Source organism: Pantherophis guttatus, chromosome 1, assembly GCF_059756535.1.
Source record: "Pantherophis guttatus breed Tessera chromosome 1, ASM5975653v1, whole genome shotgun sequence".
Taxonomy (NCBI): domain Eukaryota; kingdom Metazoa; phylum Chordata; class Lepidosauria; order Squamata; family Colubridae; genus Pantherophis; species Pantherophis guttatus.
Genome location: NC_142063.1, coordinates 180,070,043 through 180,089,721, shown reverse-complemented (window position 1 = coordinate 180,089,721; position 19,679 = coordinate 180,070,043). Strand labels below are relative to the sequence as shown.

General features: G+C 42.0%; 1 protein-coding gene across 35 annotated transcripts in view; it reads left to right on the top strand.

Annotated features, from left to right (window-relative positions):
- The window catches only part of HDAC4 (histone deacetylase 4), a 555,425-nt gene that overhangs the window by 366,363 nt on the left and 169,383 nt on the right, over nucleotides 1–19,679 (top strand). For all 35 annotated transcript variants that reach the window (XR_015732045.1, XR_015732047.1, XR_015732046.1 and 32 more), the window contains 2 exons: nucleotides 13,492–13,743; nucleotides 17,781–17,967. Coding sequence is in view for 26 of the 35 variants with exons in the window: in XM_087885457.1 (XP_087741583.1) it covers nucleotides 13,492–13,743; nucleotides 17,781–17,967 (439 nt within the window). In the remaining 9 variants the exon portion in view is untranslated. The remainder of the gene's footprint in view (nucleotides 1–13,491; nucleotides 13,744–17,780; nucleotides 17,968–19,679) is intronic.

The following is a 19,679-nucleotide window of genomic DNA, read 5'->3' as shown; positions in this document are numbered from 1 at the left end:
TATAAAAGGATTTAAAATACCATAGCTTGAAAATATACTATATATATCTAGACCACGAAAAAAAAATTATTTACAATTCTTGCTGGTGATAATAGATTTGACAATCAGGATACTGAGAAAGAAATATCTGGAAGTTCAAGCGCTGTTGTTGGTTATTATTATAATTTTTCCTCCTTCTTGGGAAATACACTGGTCTTTTTTTTTTTGCTCAGTCTCTATTCTTCTGCGAGCTTAGGGCCATTCATCAGAGTTCAGCACTCTATCGTATTTCTTGCTGCTAGACTGTCCACAGCTATGCAGTTTATTCCTCAGTCGAATCAGTCAAGTCACTCTAATGGCTGAGCTTCCTGTTCGTTAAAGAGAAAAGCCAAGCTCGATCCACCCAGTTTCAGCCTCCGCTGGATCTACTTTTATTCACGGTAAAAAGGAAAGAAATGCTGATCTTAAATTTTCTCACCGATCCTCTCTTAGCGCGCACACTGTCAATACAGATTTTACTTTCTTATTTCAATGCCGGCTTGTCAGGCTCTCTCTCTGTCAAACTGCTCAGGAACTTTCAATCGCCGCTTTTCTCCTCTGTGAGACTCTTCCACCCGACTTCACCGACCCCTCTTCCTGATGTCCTCTTTCCTCAATGCAGGGAAGGTGTATATCTATCAGCACTGCAGCATCCGATCTCCCTTGCTTCCAATCTGGTTGCTGGCTACCGCAGCTTCGCGTCGGCCATTAATTCGGCCGACTCACGCGTGCTGGGTTGACAGAGCCGCCCGGTCTTGCGATCAGCGTTTTGCGCTCCGCTTTCATGCTCACCCGTCTCGCTCTCTCGTCCGTGGGGCTCTCCGGGCTCCACGCCCCCGAGGGGTCCCCAAAACACGGTGACTGATGGTATTGAGGAGCAGCAGTCACTCGCTCAACGCCATGTCGCCGCGGGTCACCAACCGGAAGACAGAAGAAGAAGAAGAAGAAGAAGCCAAAGGGAAAAAAGCAAGACCAGTAAGGGCCATAAGAACAAACAAGAACTAACAACCAGACAGGGGTATAGAGATGAATGACTTGAAATTAATATCTGTAAATGTTAACAGTCTAAATGACTACAAAAAGAGGAAAAGAATATTAACAAAACTAGGTAAACAAAATGTTGATATAATGTGTCTACAAGAGGTGCACATAAAAAAAGAAGAGGGTAAATGTCTAGAATATAATAAATTTGGTCAAACATTTGTTTCGCTGGCAGAGAAAAAGAAGAGGGGGGTGGTAATCTATGTAAAAAAAGAAATTGAAGCAGAGCAAAAGTTTAAAGATACAAAGGGTAGAATTCTCATGATTGAAATTAAGAGAGGGGATTTCAAGGTATTATTAGTGGGCATATATGCCCCAAATAAAAAACAGGGAGAATTTTTCAAGAAACTTCATGAACAATTAGTAAAAATGGCATATAATGAAATTTGTATAATAGGGGATTTTAATGGCATTATGGATTCGGAGAAGGACCACAAGAGTAATAAAGTAAAAAAAAAATAAAAGGACAAATTTACCGAGAGCTTTTTTCGATTTAGTTGATGAATTAGACCTAATTGATATCTGGCGTACCCTGCACCCAAACGATAGGCAATATACCTTCTTTTCAAATGCACAAAAGTCGTGGTCTAGAATTGACATGGCATGGGTTAGCAGGAATTTGGGGCTAGAAATTGGAACGGCTGTAATCAACCCGAACGATTGAGCAGACCATAACCCAATAGAAATTAGATCGAAGTCTGTACAGAGAAAGTACCAACGGAGGTGGAGGTTTAATGCTAAACTACTGGGTGATAGAGACTGTATACAAAAACTCAAAGAAGAAGTAAACTTCTTTTTCAAGGAAAATGAAAACAAGGGCACATCCCGCGCAATAGTATGGGATACAATGAAGGCCTATCTGAAAGGAGTCGTGATTTCATATACCGTACATAAAAACAAAGAAGAAAGGAAGACCCTGGAAGATTATTTAAATCATATAGGAGAATCAGAAAGAAAACTTCAAGATAACCCAGAAGATGAAGCAGCCAAAGAAAATTGGATGATGTGGAAGCACAAAGTAAATATCATGGAGCAAGAAGAGCTGGCAGAAAGAATGAAAAGAACAAAACAACATCTTTTTGAGAATACTAATAAATCGGGCAGGTGGCTGGCCTATAAATTAAAAAAGGAAAATGAAAAGGGAATAATTCACACCTTAGAAGACTCTAAGGGTAAGCTATTGACTAAAGAGGAAGAAAAATTGGATAGAGCGAGAGAATACTATGAATCCTTATATAAAGAAGAGGAGGTACCGGATGACAAAATAGAACAATATTTGATAAATGCAGAGCTCCCACAAATAACAGATGAAGAGAAAGAAATGCTTAATAGAAAGATCACAATTGAAGAATTAAAAATAGCCCTTTCCAAATTGAAAAACAACAAAGCGCCAGGACCCGATGGATTCCCAGGGGAAATATAAAAAAAATTAGAAGAAATACTCCAACCGAAATTGGTAGAAATCTTTAATGATGCATTGATAGACCATAAAATTCCAGAGTCATGGAAGGAGGTGCATGTCACACTTGTGCCAAAAGAAGGTGCCGATCTAAAACAAATTCAAAATTACAGACCAATTTCGCTCCTAAATACTGACTATAAATTATTCATGGGCATAATGGCAGAAAGAATGAAAAAGATACTAAATAATTGGATATATAAAGACCAGAACGGATTCCTTCCGGGGAGGCAAATTAAAGATAATTTGAGAATTGTGCTAGACACCCTAGAGTACTATGAAGAACACCCCGGAAAACAGATGGCCCTAATCTTTGTTGATGCCCAAAAGGCATTCAACAATCTAAACTGGAAATTTATGACTAAACAAATTGAGATTATGAAATTCGGAACAAATTTTGAAATGATGATTAAATCTATCTATGATAGTCAAAAGGCGAGTATTCTGGTGAATGGAGATAGGACTAAAACATTCCAAATTAGTAAGGGAGTAAGGCAAGGTTGCCTCCTATCCCCATTATTGTTTATTTTGGCCTTAGAAGTTCTTTTGCGGAAAATTAGAACTAATGAGGAAATAAAAGGACTGAAGATCAGGAAGGAGATTTACAAGACGCAAGCATTTGCAGACGACGTAGCTCTAATCCTCGAAGACCCCATAGAATCGGGACCAAAAGTGCTAGAGGAATTAAGTAAATATGGAGAGGTGGCAGGCTTCATATTGAATAAAACTAAAACCAAAGTATTGATTAAGAATACAACTGAGAGCCAGAAAAACGAGATAGAAGAAGTATTAGGACTACAGGTTGCCAAAAAAATTAAATACCTAGGAATTTGGATTACATCTAGATGTTCGACCCTGAAAGACGACAATTATACTCCCCTAATTAGAAAGATGAAACAAGACCTTGACAGATGGAAGAAAATAAGACTATCACTTTTGGGCAAGATAGCCACAATTAAGATGAACATTCTCCCCAGAATATTATTCTTATTCCAAAACATACCGGTAAATTTAGATAAAAAGTTTTTTTTAGAACTAGACAAAATCATCAGAGAATTTATATGGGAGGGGAAAAAACCGAGGTTTTCCGTTAAAATTTTAAGGGGCAAAAGAGATATAGGTGGATTTGGACTCCCTGACTGGGAAATATATTACAGGGCAGCTAAGTTAGTCTGGATAAGAGATTGGATCACTCTGGAAAATGAGAGGATTCTTACCCTAGAAGGCCACGATCTGCAAAAAGGGTGGCACGCCCACATTTGGGATGCAGAGAAGAAAAGGAAGACATACTTCCATAGACACAAAATTAGAGACTCATTGATACAAACATGGACCCCGATTAGGCAAAGATATTACAAAAAAATTCCAAGTTGGCTCTCAACAATGGAGGCCCTGATCCACCCCAATAGATGGGGGATGGAGAAAATGAGCAGATATAAAGATATCTTAGATGAAGGAGGGAATCTTAAATCAAATGATACCTTACGAGAGCAAGGAATAACCTTAGATTGGTGGACTTATTCACAAATAAAATCTAGATATCAGAAAGACAAAGAAAAATTTGGTTTAGAACTTGGATCAAATGGATTGGATAAAGTCTTGATGGGAACAAATAAAAAGATTTTGGCCAAACTATACAACTATTTATTAGGTGATGATAAGTCCGAAGAGATTACAAAGAATCAAATAAATGCATGGGAAAAAAATATAGGGCGTGATATAAATTTTGGGGAATGGGAGGAGGCATGGAATAGGAATCTTAAACTGACTAGAGCGGCAGCATACAAGGAAAACCATTATAAAATGCTCCATAGATGGTATTTAGCCCCGGCCAGACTAGCAAAGATATATCCTAATATACACCCCAAATTGGAAATGTGGCCACGGTCAAGGCACCTTCTTTCACATGTGGTGGACATGCCCGGAAGCGAAAGGATATTGGAACAAGATCAGGAGGTGGTTATATGAAATAATTGGCGAAGATATTGAACTAATACCAGAGATATTTCTCCTGGGAATAGTAAAGAAGCCATATGGAAAGGAAAAGATACATTTAATGATCCACATAATTACAGCCGCCAGATTGGCATACGCACAGTACTGGAAAGAGAAAACCCAACCACCAGAAGAGCTCACAATTAGGAAAATATTGGAGAGATGACTAAATTAACTCATGAATTAAATGATGATGACAAGTCAGTTTACTATATTATGTGGGAAAGGTGGTACAAGTGGATGCATGATAAAATGAATGAAAGTCCTAAAGGTGTTAAATAATGGTTAAAAGTGATTTGAAATATCACCAAGTATTATTTATGTAAATAGTTAAAACACTGCACATCCGATACTAACTGAAAATGCCATTACACCTATGTCTTTTATGTTTCTGTTTGTATGTTTTTCTTTTTTGTTTGTTTGTAAAAAATCTCAATAAAGTTTCTCAAAAAAAAAAAAAAAAAGAATCCCCAGCCTGGGGATATACATTCAGCAGGAGGTAGCACAAAGGCAGGCTGGTGAGGGGCACCCGCAGGGGGTTTCGCATTCCCCATGCTGGCTGCATCTGATGTCTCCCAGCTGCAGATAGCCATGCTGCGCTGATCTGCTTGTTTCGCCCCTGGCCGGGTAGAGAGGTGCCTGCGCCCTGCTAATTCCTCCGCCAGGTCCTGGATCGGGGAAGGTGAATGTAGGTTATGCTAAGCTCCATCTTACTTGAGGAGGTTGGGAGGGGCGTGCGTAACTTCTCACTTCCATCCGTTCAAAATGCTCAGGGAGCCCAGTTAATGATTGGCTTCTCGTTGCGGGCAACATATTCTAATCCCGGGAGTCTCCGGATCCCATAGCTGTCCCTCCTCTACACTCATGCTCATGGGGTGACTTCATTGGACTTGGAGCAGCAGTATATCCAGGCGGTCCTCCTCTGGTCTCCTTCTGGAGTTGGGTCAGACTGGCAATTTTTCCAGGAATCCAACTCCGTCAAGTGCCTAGCCTTCGGGCCTCCTCTGCAGCCTCAATGGCTCACACCATCTTCAGAAGGAGAAAACAGGGTGTCGGTAAATCCTTGAGTATCCATCCCCATAGCTCCCTCTGCAATCTCTCCTTTCTCCTCCATTTTCACTGAGTCTTCACACCACCTGAGGTTTAGGTAGATGCTGGGGCTCAGCACTCCCAACAGCCCCCTTTCGGGGTGCCATTATGCTTTAAGGGAGATTTGAGTTAATGTCAGTGTTCCGGAAAAAAAATCCAACTCCAAGTAAAGACTCTGAAGCAAGCATTTTTCAAAGTTCTATTTACTAGAATAGGTAAACTGGCACATCTGGGAAAACCCGAATCTGAGAGGTCCGGGTTTTCCCTCAGTAAATCAAAACTCCCAAAACCATCCCCTCACTCCTCAGTTGATCACATGCTCCAATTAACCGCCGTCCCATCTTGAGACATCACTCCGGCCACTCCTTCTCCAGATGCAGGATCGCTTTGACCTTGACCGACAGGAAGAATGCTATTATGTCTACAGACTAAATCCCCCTCTACTAAATTCCCCCCTCCTACTTTCCCACATATGAGACGGGGGCAGCATGGAAGCTTCTGCTCTAATATGGCTTCCAAAGCTGACACTCAGTATCTTTCTCTCTCAATATCTCTCTCTCTCTTTCTCTTTCTCTCTCTCAGTATCTCTTTTTCTCTCTCATCTCTCTCTCTCCCTCTCCTCTCTCTCCCCCCTCTCTCTCTGTCTCTCTCCTCTCTCTCTCTCTCTCATCTCTCCTGTCTCTCCCCTCTCTGTGTCTCTCTCATCTATCTCTCTGTCTCTCTCATCTCTCCTCTAGCTCTCTGTCTCTCCTCTCTCCTCTCTCTCATATTCTGATTCTCCAGAACGACCAAGGTGCCCGCAGCACCAACAAGGTCCGGAAGAAACACCTGTGAGACCCAGCAAAAGATGAAGCTTCACTCCCGCTCTGGAATATGGAGCGAATCTCCATCCCCCGTCTTTCCCTTCTCTGGCCAGGCCAGGTGTGACTGGGAGGGGAGGGCGAGGGGCAGGGACAGCCAGTGGTAGGATCATCCAACAGGAAGCCACAGCAGGGGGACGAAAGCCACGGGTTGCTGACACCTGTTGCTTTGGCTTGCCTGCGCTGCCACACACCCCTTGCTGCAACAGCACCATTACCTCGTTCCGACCAGTGAGGGCTGCCCTACTCCTTGCACGTTTATCACCTGCAAAGTTGCAAGTTACACATACCTCCCTCTACGGTGGAGATTTCCAGCCCCATTATGAGCTGCCTGGCCGGTCCCATATTCCAGAGCTCTAGTCACAGGACTGGCTCATTGGACATCCTGGAGTAGCTCCTCCACCTGGGTGCGCTGCAGACCACCAAAATTTTCTCGCAGACCACCAGTGGTCCGTGGACCACCAGTTGGTGACCTCTGGCATAGGAACTCCTTGTTGAGTCATGATCTGCATCATCTGTTGAAAATTGACTGCAAGATTTCTGATTTCATCTTCAATGCCATCTTGGTGTCTGCTGATTGAGTGGAAGTCTGGCTCTGCTGCTGCTGCTGTAGCTCTGGGATCAGAAGTCATGACTAAAGAATTCTGGAGTCCAGAAAATTTTTTGGTGAAGGCATTTGGCCAGATTAATGTCATGCCCCAGAAAATCAGCAGATTCATGCAGTTCAAATGAGTATAATTATTGCAAGCTTAGTTCTCTACAAGACTCTGGCCAAGTGACCGTTAAGAGAATGCGCGGAAGTTAAGAAAGGTATTCAAGCTGCTCTGGATGTGGATCTCTTATGGGTGCACATCCTGATTTATGACACATTTGACCCCTCCCTCAGGCTCAGCATGGTCATCTCCTACAATTATGTTCTATTGTTGGTCTCTGCATTATATTGAATTCTATTACGACATGGTCACTCTCCTCCCATGTTCTAGCAACTTCGACCATCATTTCTTCTCTGTTAGTAAGAAATAGGTCCAGTATAACTGTCCCTCTAGTTCAGTGGTGAAATCTAAAATTTGTTACTACCGGTTCTATGTGCGTGGCTTGGTGGGGAGGGGTTATGTGAATGGGTGGGTATGGTCATTTTTTTTTTTTACTTTTAAAACCATTTTTTCTACAACCCCTTCGGCGAAGATGTTGTAAAAAAATGCTTTCAAAAGCCTCTAACGATCCCAGCTGAGTTGCCTGATCATCAGAGCATTTTTTAAAAACCCTCTGCCAATCAGGCAACTCAGCTTGGATCGTCAGAGCTTGGATCATCAGAGGCATTTAAAAGAAAAAATCTTTTAAATGGCTCTGATGATCCAAGCTGAGTTGCCTGATTGCCGTTTAAAAGAAAAAAAGCCTCTGGTGATCGTGCGGCTCAGCTGGGCATGGGGGGGGGCAGAGATTTTTGCTACCGGTTCTCCAAACCACCCGCCTCCATCGCTACCGGATCGGGCAATTCGGTCCGAACCGGGAGCATTTCACCCCTCCTCTAGTTCCCTCATCTGCTTTTTGGATGACAAAGTTGTCAGCTAGGTTGGTCAAGAACCTATTTGATCTCCCTTTTGACACAGAGTTTGTCTCCTAGTTGATGTTAGGGTAGTTAAAATTCCCCATTACTATTGTAGTGTGTTTCCTACATACATTTGTTAACTGGGTAGCATTAAGTTCATCTATTTCTTCTGCTTGGTTGGATGGCCTGTAGTATGGCAATGTCATTCTTGTTTTCCTTTTATATTGACCCATATGCATTCTAGGAGGCTTTCATTCTTGATTTTGTGTAGAAATGTAGTGATTTCTTAAATATAATGTAACTCCACCTCTTTTATTAGGTCTGTTTCTTTTGAATAGTTTGTATCCTTCCATCAGTACATTCCAATCATGAGTTTCATCCCACCAAGTTTCAGTAATGGCAACTATATCATACTTGCCCTTGTGTACTAGTTGTCAAGTTTCCGAAAGATGCCCTAATTAATTCATGAGCCATGATCCAAACTTCAAAGGAAAGATAGTGATTTATTTGGAGCACCATTCCGGCAATACTTGGATGCAGTCAGGACTGACCCCACGTAGATTTACGTTCCCCTGTGACCCTGTCTCTCCCCTCTCCCCTCCCCCTGGCCATGTCATAAATCACATTCTCCAATTAACCACTTTGGCTGGCAGTGAAACCTAACACCCTTCTGATTGCGATCAGAAAAATGTATGGAATTCACTTCAGTTCTCCCTCCCTCCTGCTCATGGTAACTTGAAAGCTTTGCAAGTTGACACTAGTATTTCAATATCACCTTGTTTATTCCATCCGATAGCACTCCTGGATCCAGTCAGGGACTCCCTGTTATACGCTTGCATGAAGCTCCCAGTCTAAGCTTTCCTTGAAAAAGTACACCAGCAGCCTCTCAGACCAGTGCCACAGCTTGCTGGCTACTCTCCGGAACTCCTGGACATATTCCTTGGCCAGTTTGCCCTTTTGCTTCAGTCGCAGATTTCCATCTCTGCCTGCAGGGCCTGGGATTCATCTTCAAATCTGGTCCTCAGTTCCTGTAGGAAAATGTCAATGTTCCCCAGCTCATCCTCATCATAGAGCTGGTCACCCATTCCACTTCTTCTCCTTTCATTTTCATGGCCACCGCATGGACAATTGCCCGGTCATGGGCAATTGCCAGGGCATGGTCATCTAGATGGGCCCACAGGAAGTGGGCAAGTTTTTCTGGGTCCCTGTTGAACATAGCCCTCATCTTGGGAGGAGCGACCAGCTGAGCAGGAGAAGGTTGTGGCAGGGCCCAGACCGGTACCCATTGCCCTGAGGCCCAGCCAGCCCCAAGAAAGTACTGCCAGGGTGGAGGGCCTGCCAACTGGGCATAATTACGAGGGTGTCCTGGTGGACCTGCCATCCGTCAGTGATGTGGAGGGCTCCAATGCAGCCCCGGGATGGATCTCACCACACCGGGATGGAAACAATTAGATGGTTTGGCTCAGGAATCCTCCATGCGGCTCAAACCCATGTGCCTGTCCCTCGAGGCTCATCCGGTTGAACTTCTCACTCAGCTGCTCTACCATTTGGCCAGGAAGAGTGGTCTGGTATGCATCCAGCTCTATCAATCTCCTCACCCTCTACTGTGGCGTTGGGGTAGCCGAATTGTGTGTGGACATCAAGGGGAACTCCAACCCAGTCCTCTGACTGGGGCCGTGACCCCTGAGGTCCTCCTCAGCCTGATACAGGTCCCCAATGACTGGGATCTCCTTTCAGACCTTCAGAGTGGTCATTGCTGGTTGGGCTACCCTGGCTGGTGTTCCCACAGGCCAGCTGGTCATCAGCTGGGGCCATGCTGGTGCTGGCCCTGGTCCCGGCCAGCCCTTCTATCTTCTCCATCTCCCCTGAGTCTTCTCTGCCTCCCCAAGCATATCAGGTGGGCAGCTGAGACTCAGGACCCTGGAGAGCAGTTCCACACGGAGCTGAAAGTTTTCAGAGTTGATTTAATGTCAACATTCTGAGTAACCCATCAGCTAAAATCAGCACTCTGATGCCTGTAGATTCCTCAAAGAACATGTTTATTGGATATATCAGCACAGCTAGTGAAAACCAACTCTAAAAGTTCCTATGGTTTTTCCCCTAGTTAAAAAAGTAAATATTTTCCTCTCCAGATGTCACCGGTCACATTGTCCAATATGAATAGCTGACAGGGTGCCTGGTCACACTTCTCCCTCAACTGCTGCCTGTTGGGATGACCTTGGTTCTCACAATAAAACTTTGTTCTGACTATTAGCAAGTCTATCTATTTCCCCCCTCCCTTCCCCCTCTCAGAGTTTGGCAACTATGAGGAAAGCACAAGTTGGCTTCAGCCAGGTTCTCTTCAGAGTTGACAGAGGTGGTTTTTCAAGAGGCAACTGGACTTTCTTTTTTCTTTGAAGATGTTTAGCTTCTCATCCAAAAGCTTCTTCACCTCTGATTGGATGGTGGGAAATGGAATCCCCCACCATCCAGTCAGAGCTGAAGAAGCTTCTTGGATGAGAAGTGAAATGTCTTCAAAGAAAAACTAGAAAGTCTAGTTACCTCTTCAAAAAGCACATTTGGGACTGGAATGCAAAGCAATTTGAGATTCCATAGCCCTTCATGAAGACACAATAGCTTGGTTTTTTGACCATTTTGTGTATCATTCAAAGTACTAATCATACCTGGAGATTATGCGTCTTCCATGCAAAGTTCTTTCTGTCTGACCTAATGCTAATCCCTAACCCTAACCATCATTCCAGACATTCTTCTAACTAAACTAAATCAGCTAGTGGTACCTGAACACACTTGTAAGTGGATCATAAACTTCTTAACAGACAGGAAGCAGCAGGTGAAGCTAAGCAGAATCACATCAGATACCTGTACAATTAGCCAAGGGGCCCCCCAAGGTTGTCTGCTCTCTCCACTTCTCTCTATATACCAATGACTGCATCTCAAACAATCCATCTGTTAAACTACTGAAGTTTGCAGATGATACAACAATGATTGGTCTCATTTGAGACAATGATGAATCCACATACAGACAGGTGGTTGATTGACGGGTATACTAGTTGGTTGAACAACTAGCCTCGTGGTGGGACCGGAACAATCTGGAACTGAACACACTCAAAACCGTAGAAATAGTGGTAGACTTTAGGAGAAACCCTCCCATACTACCACCTCTTACAATACTAGACAACACAGTATCAACAGTAGAGATCTTCACATTTCTAGGTTCTATCATATGTCAAGACCTAAAATGGACACCTAACATCAAAAATGTCATCAAAAAAGCACAACAAAGAATGTTCTTTCTGCGCCAACTTAGGAAGCTCAAACTGCCCAAGGAGCTGCTGATACAGTTCTACAGAGGAATTATTGAGTCTGTCATCTGCATCTCTATAACTGTCTGGTTTGGTTCTGCAACCCAATAAGACAGACACAGATTTCAGAGGATAATTAGAACTGCAGAAAAAACAATTATTACTAACCTGCCTTCCATTGAGGACCTGTATACTGTATGAGTCAAAAAGAGGGCTATGAAAATATTTACAGACCCCTCGCATCCTAGACATAAATTGTTTCAACTTCTACCCTCAAAATGACGCTATAGAGCATTGTACACCATAACAACTAGAAACAAGAAGAGTTTTTTCCCGAACGCCATCACTCTGCTAAACAAGTAATTTCTCAACACTGTCAAATTATTCACTAAGTCTGCATTACTATTACTATTAATCTTCTCATCGTTCCTATCACCCATCTCCCCCCACTTATGACTGCATGACTGTAACTTTGCTGCTTGTATCCTTACAATTTATATTGATTGTTTCCTAATATGATTTGATTGCTTATTTGTACCCTATGACTGTCATTAAGTGTTGTACCTTATGATCCTTGACGAATGTATCTTGTCTTTTTATGTACACTGAGAGCATATGCACCAAAGACAAATTCCTTGTGCATCCAATCACATTTGGTCAATAAAGAATTCTATCTACGCTTAAGACAAAGGGAAAGGGGCATTTTAGGATGTAATTAAAAGTTTGAGAATCCTTGCTTAAGATAATTTATTCATTACTCTGTCCTCAAACTTTGAGACTACCACAGCAACCTTGAGGTTTTTAAGGGAAGTAGCATGTTTTAAATAAGTGAATAAATAACAAACATTACTACTGCCAAAATCTAGGAAAATATAGGTAGTCATCCAATTACGAATGTAATGGAACCTGCCCATTCCACTCGTAACCTAAGGATTTGTGGGAGTGAATCTCATACCTTGAACGGACTCACTCTCTCACCCACGCATTCGCTAATCAAATGTGTGGTTCATTAAGTACAAATGAGTATTTCAGACTGGTAAAGGCATTGGGGAGGGCATAGTGATGGAATAGGCTACCTGCTTAAGACCACTCAAGGTCTCCCCAACCCTCTGAAATACTCATGCTCCCCACAATTGCTTCCTCCCCCACACCCAACCTGCCCCACCGAGTCACCGTGCAAAGATCTAGCAAGCTGTCTCCTCTCCAGCCTCTCAGCTGCATGCACCTCTCTATAGCTTCGTTTTGGTGTGCGCAGGCCTTGCCCAGTACTTTGCATGTCAAAATAGAGGGGCGGAGGGGCAGGCCCATCTCTCTGACACTCCATTTTGGCCTGCTCAGGCCTTGCCTGGCATTTTGCAAGCCAAAATGTAGTTTTGGAAAGGTGGGCTTGCCCCAACGCTCCGTTTAGGTCTGTATAGGCCTCACCCAGCACTTTGCCTGCCAAAATATAGTTTTGGAGGGGTGGGCTCACCCCAAAGCTCTGTTTAGGTTTGTGCAGGCCTCACCCAGCACTTTGCCAGCCAAAATGGAACTTCAGAATAGCAGGCCCACCCCTCTACTTCCCACTGGAGCCCACCGCTCCGATGCTCTGTTTTGTCTGGCAAAGTGCAGGACAAATGTTGCAGAGCCTCTGCAATTGTTCATAAGGTCGAACAACTGCCATGGTGCTGCATGATTCGTAGTTTTTGGACTTATTCGTAAACAGTAGGGGGCATTTATCGTGTAACATCGAACATTCGCTAAAGGAATGCTTGTAATCTGGGGGTTTCCTGTATTTAGATTTGGCTTGAGTTTTGTTCTGAGGGCTACTGAAAATTATTTTGAAACTTAAAATGATCATCAAGTTTTTGTTATCATCAGAAGTGAAAAATATTTTAGATTATAATGACTAAACAAGTGTTTTTTCATATTTAGTATTTACTTTTATTAAGCATTTGTTAACTTGGCTTTATTTCATAAATACATTGTTAATCTAATACAAAATTAATATATTAGCTGTGTTTCTGTCTTTAAAAATAACCTATCATGTATATGGCTTAGAAATTTTAAATTTCCAAATTAAATCAAGCAAACCATAAAATTTAAATCGTTATATTTTATAAAAAAGGATTTCATTCATTCATAGTTTTCATACTCTTTTCAATGGAGCTATGTTCTGACTCTCTGAGTTTCATTCAGATGTTGCCAAAATCAAATGAAGCTTCTCGTCAGCATGAAAGCCACCCAGAAGAGACTGAAGAAGAATTAAGAGAACATCAGACATTTGTGGAAGACCAATACATTGACAGCACAGCAGATCAAAAGGAAATTCAAGAATTGACACAAATGGTCCGTGTGAAGCAAGAACCTGCTGAAAATGATGAAGATGGAGAACAACAAGAATTGGAACCAGGACAAAGTCAAGCAGAGCAGGAATTGCTCTTCAGACAGGTAGAATACACTAAATAACAGCATTTATTAGTTACCGTATACTAACTAATTTAGTATTTCCAGAGGCTTGTATATTTATTATTCTGTCATTTTATATAGAAAGAACATCTGGGTTGACATAATATAGTATATCAGAATGTGACTCTTTTATTCTGACATTGAATTTTGTGCAAACCCAACCTATTTGCTTTGTCTCAAATTCCTGAGTATCAAGTGACTTAACTTAACTTAACTTAACTTAACTTAACTTAACTTAACTTAACTCTAGAACATTTATTTATTTGTTTATTTGTTTATTTATTTATTTATTTATTTATTATTTAAATTTGTATACCGCCCTTCTCCCGAAGGACTCAGGGTGGTGAACAGCCAAAATTAAAATACATACAATATAAAATTTAAAATAATTTAAAAGCAAAATTAAATCGAATTGGCTTCCCAAAAATTAAAACCCATTACCCTTAAAATAACCCATTAAAATTTTAAGCCAGCCCAGCTTGCTGAAATAGAAAGGTCTTCAAAGCTCGACGGAAGGTCCGGAGGTCCGGGATTAGTCGTATTCCTGGGGATAGCTCGTTCCAGAGGGCGGGTGCCCCCACAGAGAAGGCTCTCCCCCTGGGGGTCATCAGTCGACATTGCTTGACCGACGGCACCCTAAGGAGGCCCTCTCTGTGGGACCGAGTTGGCCGGTGGGAGGTTATCGGTGGCAGAAGGTGGTCTCATAAATAACCGGGCCCTAAGCCATGGAGTGCTTTAAAGGTGAGAACCAATACCTTGCAGCGCACCCGGAAGATCACCGGAAGCCAGTGCAGCTCGCGCAGGCAAGGTGTCACATGGGAGTGCCATGTCGCCCCCATAATTATCCCCACAGCTGCATTCTGGACCAGCTGGAGCTTCCGAGTGCTCCTCAAGGGGAGCCCCATGTAGAGAGCATTGCAGTAGTCCAGGCGAGAGGTGACGAGGGCATGAGTGACCGTGCATAGGGAGTCCCGATCCAGAAAGGGACGCAACTGGCATATCAGGCAAACCTGATAGAAAGCCCCCCTGGCCACGGCCATCATATGCTCTTCTAAAGACAGCCGTGCATCCAGGATGCCAAGAATTAGGGTTCAAGAATACAGAATCCTTAGAACTATGATAAGACTAATGCAAGGTTATGCCAATTCTTGATAATTTCAGTTCAAAATATATGTATTTAATTTGCTGTTTCTATTATAGATGTGAGAATGTTGATCATGTTTGGCTACCATTCAAATGTTTCATTTTATATTCTTCATTGTCTTTTTCATGTCTGAAGTAGAAATTTGATTTCTTTTCCAAAAGGAATACATGATAGTTGTCCCTGTATATAGAAGTATAACAGTTTATTTTTCATTGCAAAATGCAATAATATAAATTGCAAGTTTGTTCTTTTTCATAATGTGCATTATATTCAAAACCATTCTTAATGTATATTAAGGCAGAGTGACTTCTTATACTTTGTTGTACTGTTCATTCTTTGAAACAGTTAACATGGATTTTTTTTCTCTGAATATATTAAGACTGAGCAAATTTTAAGGAAAAATAAAAGATGTGTGTGAATTAAATTTATATTTACCAACAAAGAAATAAGTATAGATCTATTTCAAGCTATTTAGCTCTCATCAGCTAGCCATGCCCTTCTGGGAGTCGAACCCGGGTTGCTTACATACTAGGTAAAGCGAAAGCAGTATGCTCTGTCCCATATTTGGGTGGACCAGGTTGCCCTGATAAAAAACACTTAATGTATGTGAATTATTAATAATTCCATTTTGGCTGAGAAAAAACTTTGTCATGATATAAAAACTTCATACCTAATTAGACTTAGCACTACTGAATTACTTTGAATCTCTTCAGTATCAAATTTGTGTCACAAGAAAAATATATAGGTGATGGTCAATATTGGACAATATTCTTTCTACACTACAAGTAGTACTTGACAACCATTCCAGGGGTGGGATCTACTTACCTTTACTAGCGGTTCGAAATGGGATCGCGCGCGCGTGCGCTTTGTTCACACACACACCTTGCTTCTGTGCATGCGTAGATCACTCCTCATGATGTCAGGGACAATGGGTGTAGCCTCCCACCGGTTTTACTACCAGTTCTATAGAACCGGTCCGAACCGGAGGCAACCCACCACTGAACCATTCATTTAGTGACCATTCAAAATTAGAATAGCGCTGAAAAAAGTGACTTATGACATTTTTCACAGTTAACTGTTACAGCATCCCTACAGTTATGTGATCAAAATTCAGACACTTGACAGCTGGCATTTATTTGTGATGTGGTCCTGGGGTCATGTGGTTACCCTTTGCAATCTTCTGGCAAACAAAGTCAATGGGGAAGCCAGATTCACTTAACAACCATGTTACCATGTCTCACCCAACCCTTATTTTTTGGGGGTGGGCCTAATATTACCCCTACCCCAAAAATAAGCCCAGGGGGAATGAGTGTGGCCAGCACGAATGATGGTGCAGGCACAGGGGGCGGTCAACTGTCTGGCTGCAGCCTGCTGGCCCCTTGGAGCAGCACAAATACCACTTTTGCCCTTCTCTTTCTGGCCACAATGCTTCTGTTTGTTGGGACGCTTCCCCGAAGCTAGCAGCTCCGCGGCCAGCTGCTTTGCTTTTTCCCTCTTTTTGGGAAGCTCATGGGAGGCTTTTTGGCGAATGGGAGGAAAATGAGGAGGAGGATTTTCCTGTCTGCCATCCTTCCCTCAGTCTATGCTGAGCTTGAGGAATGGATGACACGCAAGAAAATCCCCCTCCCCATTTTCCTCCCATTCGCCAAAAAGCCTCCATTCCGAATCCTGAAGGTTCGGAATGGAGGCGATGGTGCATCCACGGCACATCCAGCTCACCGAGTCTGGCCTGCTGCACCTCAAAAAAAGTAAGACCGCCTTGAAAATAAGCCCACGTGCTTATTTTCAAGTCTAAAAGAAAATAAGACTGAGTCTTATCTTCTAAGAAACACGGTACTAACTTAACAACTGCAGTGATTCACTTAACAACTGTGGCAAGATAGATTGTAAAATAGAGCAAAGCACACTTAACTGTCTTGCTTAGTACCGGAAATTTTGGGCTCAATTGAGATTGTAAGTCTCAATTGAGGACTACCTGTATTTTCTTCAACCCAATATACCACGCTGGATTCATTTTATTTATTTATTCATTCATTCATTCATTCATTTTCTGTATTTAACTCTTTAAATCTAGAACTCTTTCGGTCTTTCACCCATTTTTTCTTTGCCATTTTTGCTTTCTTTGTTACCCTAAAGATGGCTAAAATATTGCTAATTCATTCCAGTTATGGTCCATCATTTGAAGGTGATTCTTGGAGTTGGCTATTTCATAGTTTAGAATTCAATGATGTACCCAATTTGCTTTTAGAAAAGTTGAGGACAAACAATCAACTTTTACAATGAAAACTTTATTTGAGGGGTCATTGGTGCTCTCTAACCTTGCTTGTTTTCTTACAGACATTTTATTACTCAAAGTAGGTAACATCAACATGATAAACATGATGATGTTATCTAGTTTGAGTAAATGAAATGTCTGCAAGAAAACAAGCAAGTTCAAAGAGCAGTAACAATCCATCATTTCAATCCTAAACTACAAATATTCTCTTTTATTAAAACTTCATGTTTTTAATTTTTTTAATCATGTTCAATTTTCAAAGAGTTCCTGGACAAGTCATTGCACTTTTCTTGGCAAGATTTTTCAGAAGTGGTTTGCCTCCTTCCTAGGGCTGGGAGAAAGTCACTGGCCGAAGCTTTGTTGATCTCACTGTCTCCTGGTTTCTAGCCTGATGCCTTAATTGTATATCAAACTGGCTCTCTCAAAAAACTATTAAATGGTTTTAAAATATATACTAATGAGTACTTTTATGTATGAAGGTATATTAACTAATAAAGCAAATAACTAGTAGACTATTATGAAGTAATTGTTCACAAACAAAAAATATGAGATTTGTAAAACAAGCCTTCAAACAATGACACATTTTATGCTCCCTTATAGCAAACTCTTTTACTGGAACAGCAGCGCATTCATCAGCTCAGAAACTACCAGGCATCCATGGAAGCTGCTGGCATTCCAGTATCCTTTAGTGGACATCGGCCACTTTCTCGAGCTCAGTCATCACCTGCTTCTGCAAATTTTCCATTATCTACACAGGAGACACCGTGTAAGCCACAGTTCACCACAGGTAATATGTGAAAAAAAAATCTCTTGGAATAATGGCAACCCAGCTCTCTTATATCATTTTGCTGGAGTTCCCTGGGGAAGGAAAATCACAAATGCTGCAGATGCTTTGCTAAGGATTCTAGCAAAACTAAATACATTGGTCCAGAAGTGGATTGCCTTGCTATATATTGTGTGATTTGGATGTTCTTGGCAAGTGTCCATTGATTGATAGTGAAATGTCTTAATTTTGTTTCAGTTAGTACTTGTAGGGGCAGAATAGTTTTTCTTGAGACCAAAATTGTTATAAATAGTTTTGGCGCTGCTCACAACCAGACACCTGAGGTGCCTGGCAAAGATCAGTTGGGGGGAAAAAAGAAGGAGTAACAGAAACGAAATCCTCTAAGTCTGTATACCTGGAACTATCAAGTCCCTTGGAGAAATGATAATATAAGGAAAAATCCAAAAGTATTTTGGCCTAGAACAGTGATGGCGAACCTTTTCGGCACCGAGTACCCAAACTGGAACGCATGCGCATGCATGTGCACACACCGCAGCACCGTAAACCCAAAGACCAGCTGGCTGGCGCATGCATGCCTGTTTTTTGGCCTGTTTTGGCCATTTTGGGGGTCGTTTTTCTGGCCAAAAATGGCCTAAAAAATAGCCTGAAAATGGCCCAAAAAACAGCTCAGAACAGCCCGGAAAACGACCTGAAAAATGACCTGGGTTTTTTGCCATTTTTTGGGCTGTTTTCCAGCACTCCGGCGCCCGCGAAGACCAGCTGGCCTGAGTGCATGTGCGCGCTAGAAATCAGAAGAGCAGCTGGTGAAGGCGCACGTGCTCTGTGTGCCACCTCTGGCATGTGTGCCAAAGGTTCGCCATCACGGGCCTAGAATATAAAGTGAAGGGTCTAGGATAAAAACTTGTGTTCAAAAATTACATTCAAATAATTGTTTTTTATTTCATGAGTTGAAGCTAACTTTTGAAAACTGTATAGGAATCACTTTTGTTTCTTCTTCCAAGTGTTTTCCTGCAAGTGCAAGGTCTACTTTTTTTGGATCAAATGAGTGTTGATCTATTGGTGGAGACAGGAATTGACAACCATCTTGTCACCTGAGCCTGATGTCATAGGTTGAGAAAGATCCAAAGTCATCCAGCCAGCAATCAAGTGGAATTAGAATTCAGGTTTAACCACCAAGCCAAACTGGTTCTCTCTGTTTAAAGAATTATGTTTAGAGCATTTAAGCCTAGATCCCCAGTCAGTATTTCGGTTTTTGAAATTATTTTATACTTGTAATTACAAGTTGTCCGTGACTTAACAAATGTTTGCTAAACAATGATTCAAATTAACAACAACCTCTGAAAGTCAGTTATGACCTACTACAGGGGTGAAATGCTCCTAGTTCGGACCGGATTACCCGATCCGGTAGCGATGGCAGCGGGTGGTTTGGAGAACCTGTAGCAAAAATCCCTGCCTGCCCACACCCCCCATGTCCAACTGAGCCGTGCGATCATCAGAGGCTTTTTTTTTTTTACTTTTAAAAGCATTTTTTCTACAACCTCTTCGGCCGAAAAAAAAATTTTTTTTTTTTTTTTAATTTGATTTATATGCCGCCCTTCTCCGGAGACTCAGGGCGGCTTACAGTGCGTTAAGCAATAGCCTTCATCCTTTTGTATATTTATACAAAGTCAGCTTATTGCCCCCACAAACTGGGTCCTCATTTAACCTACCTTAGA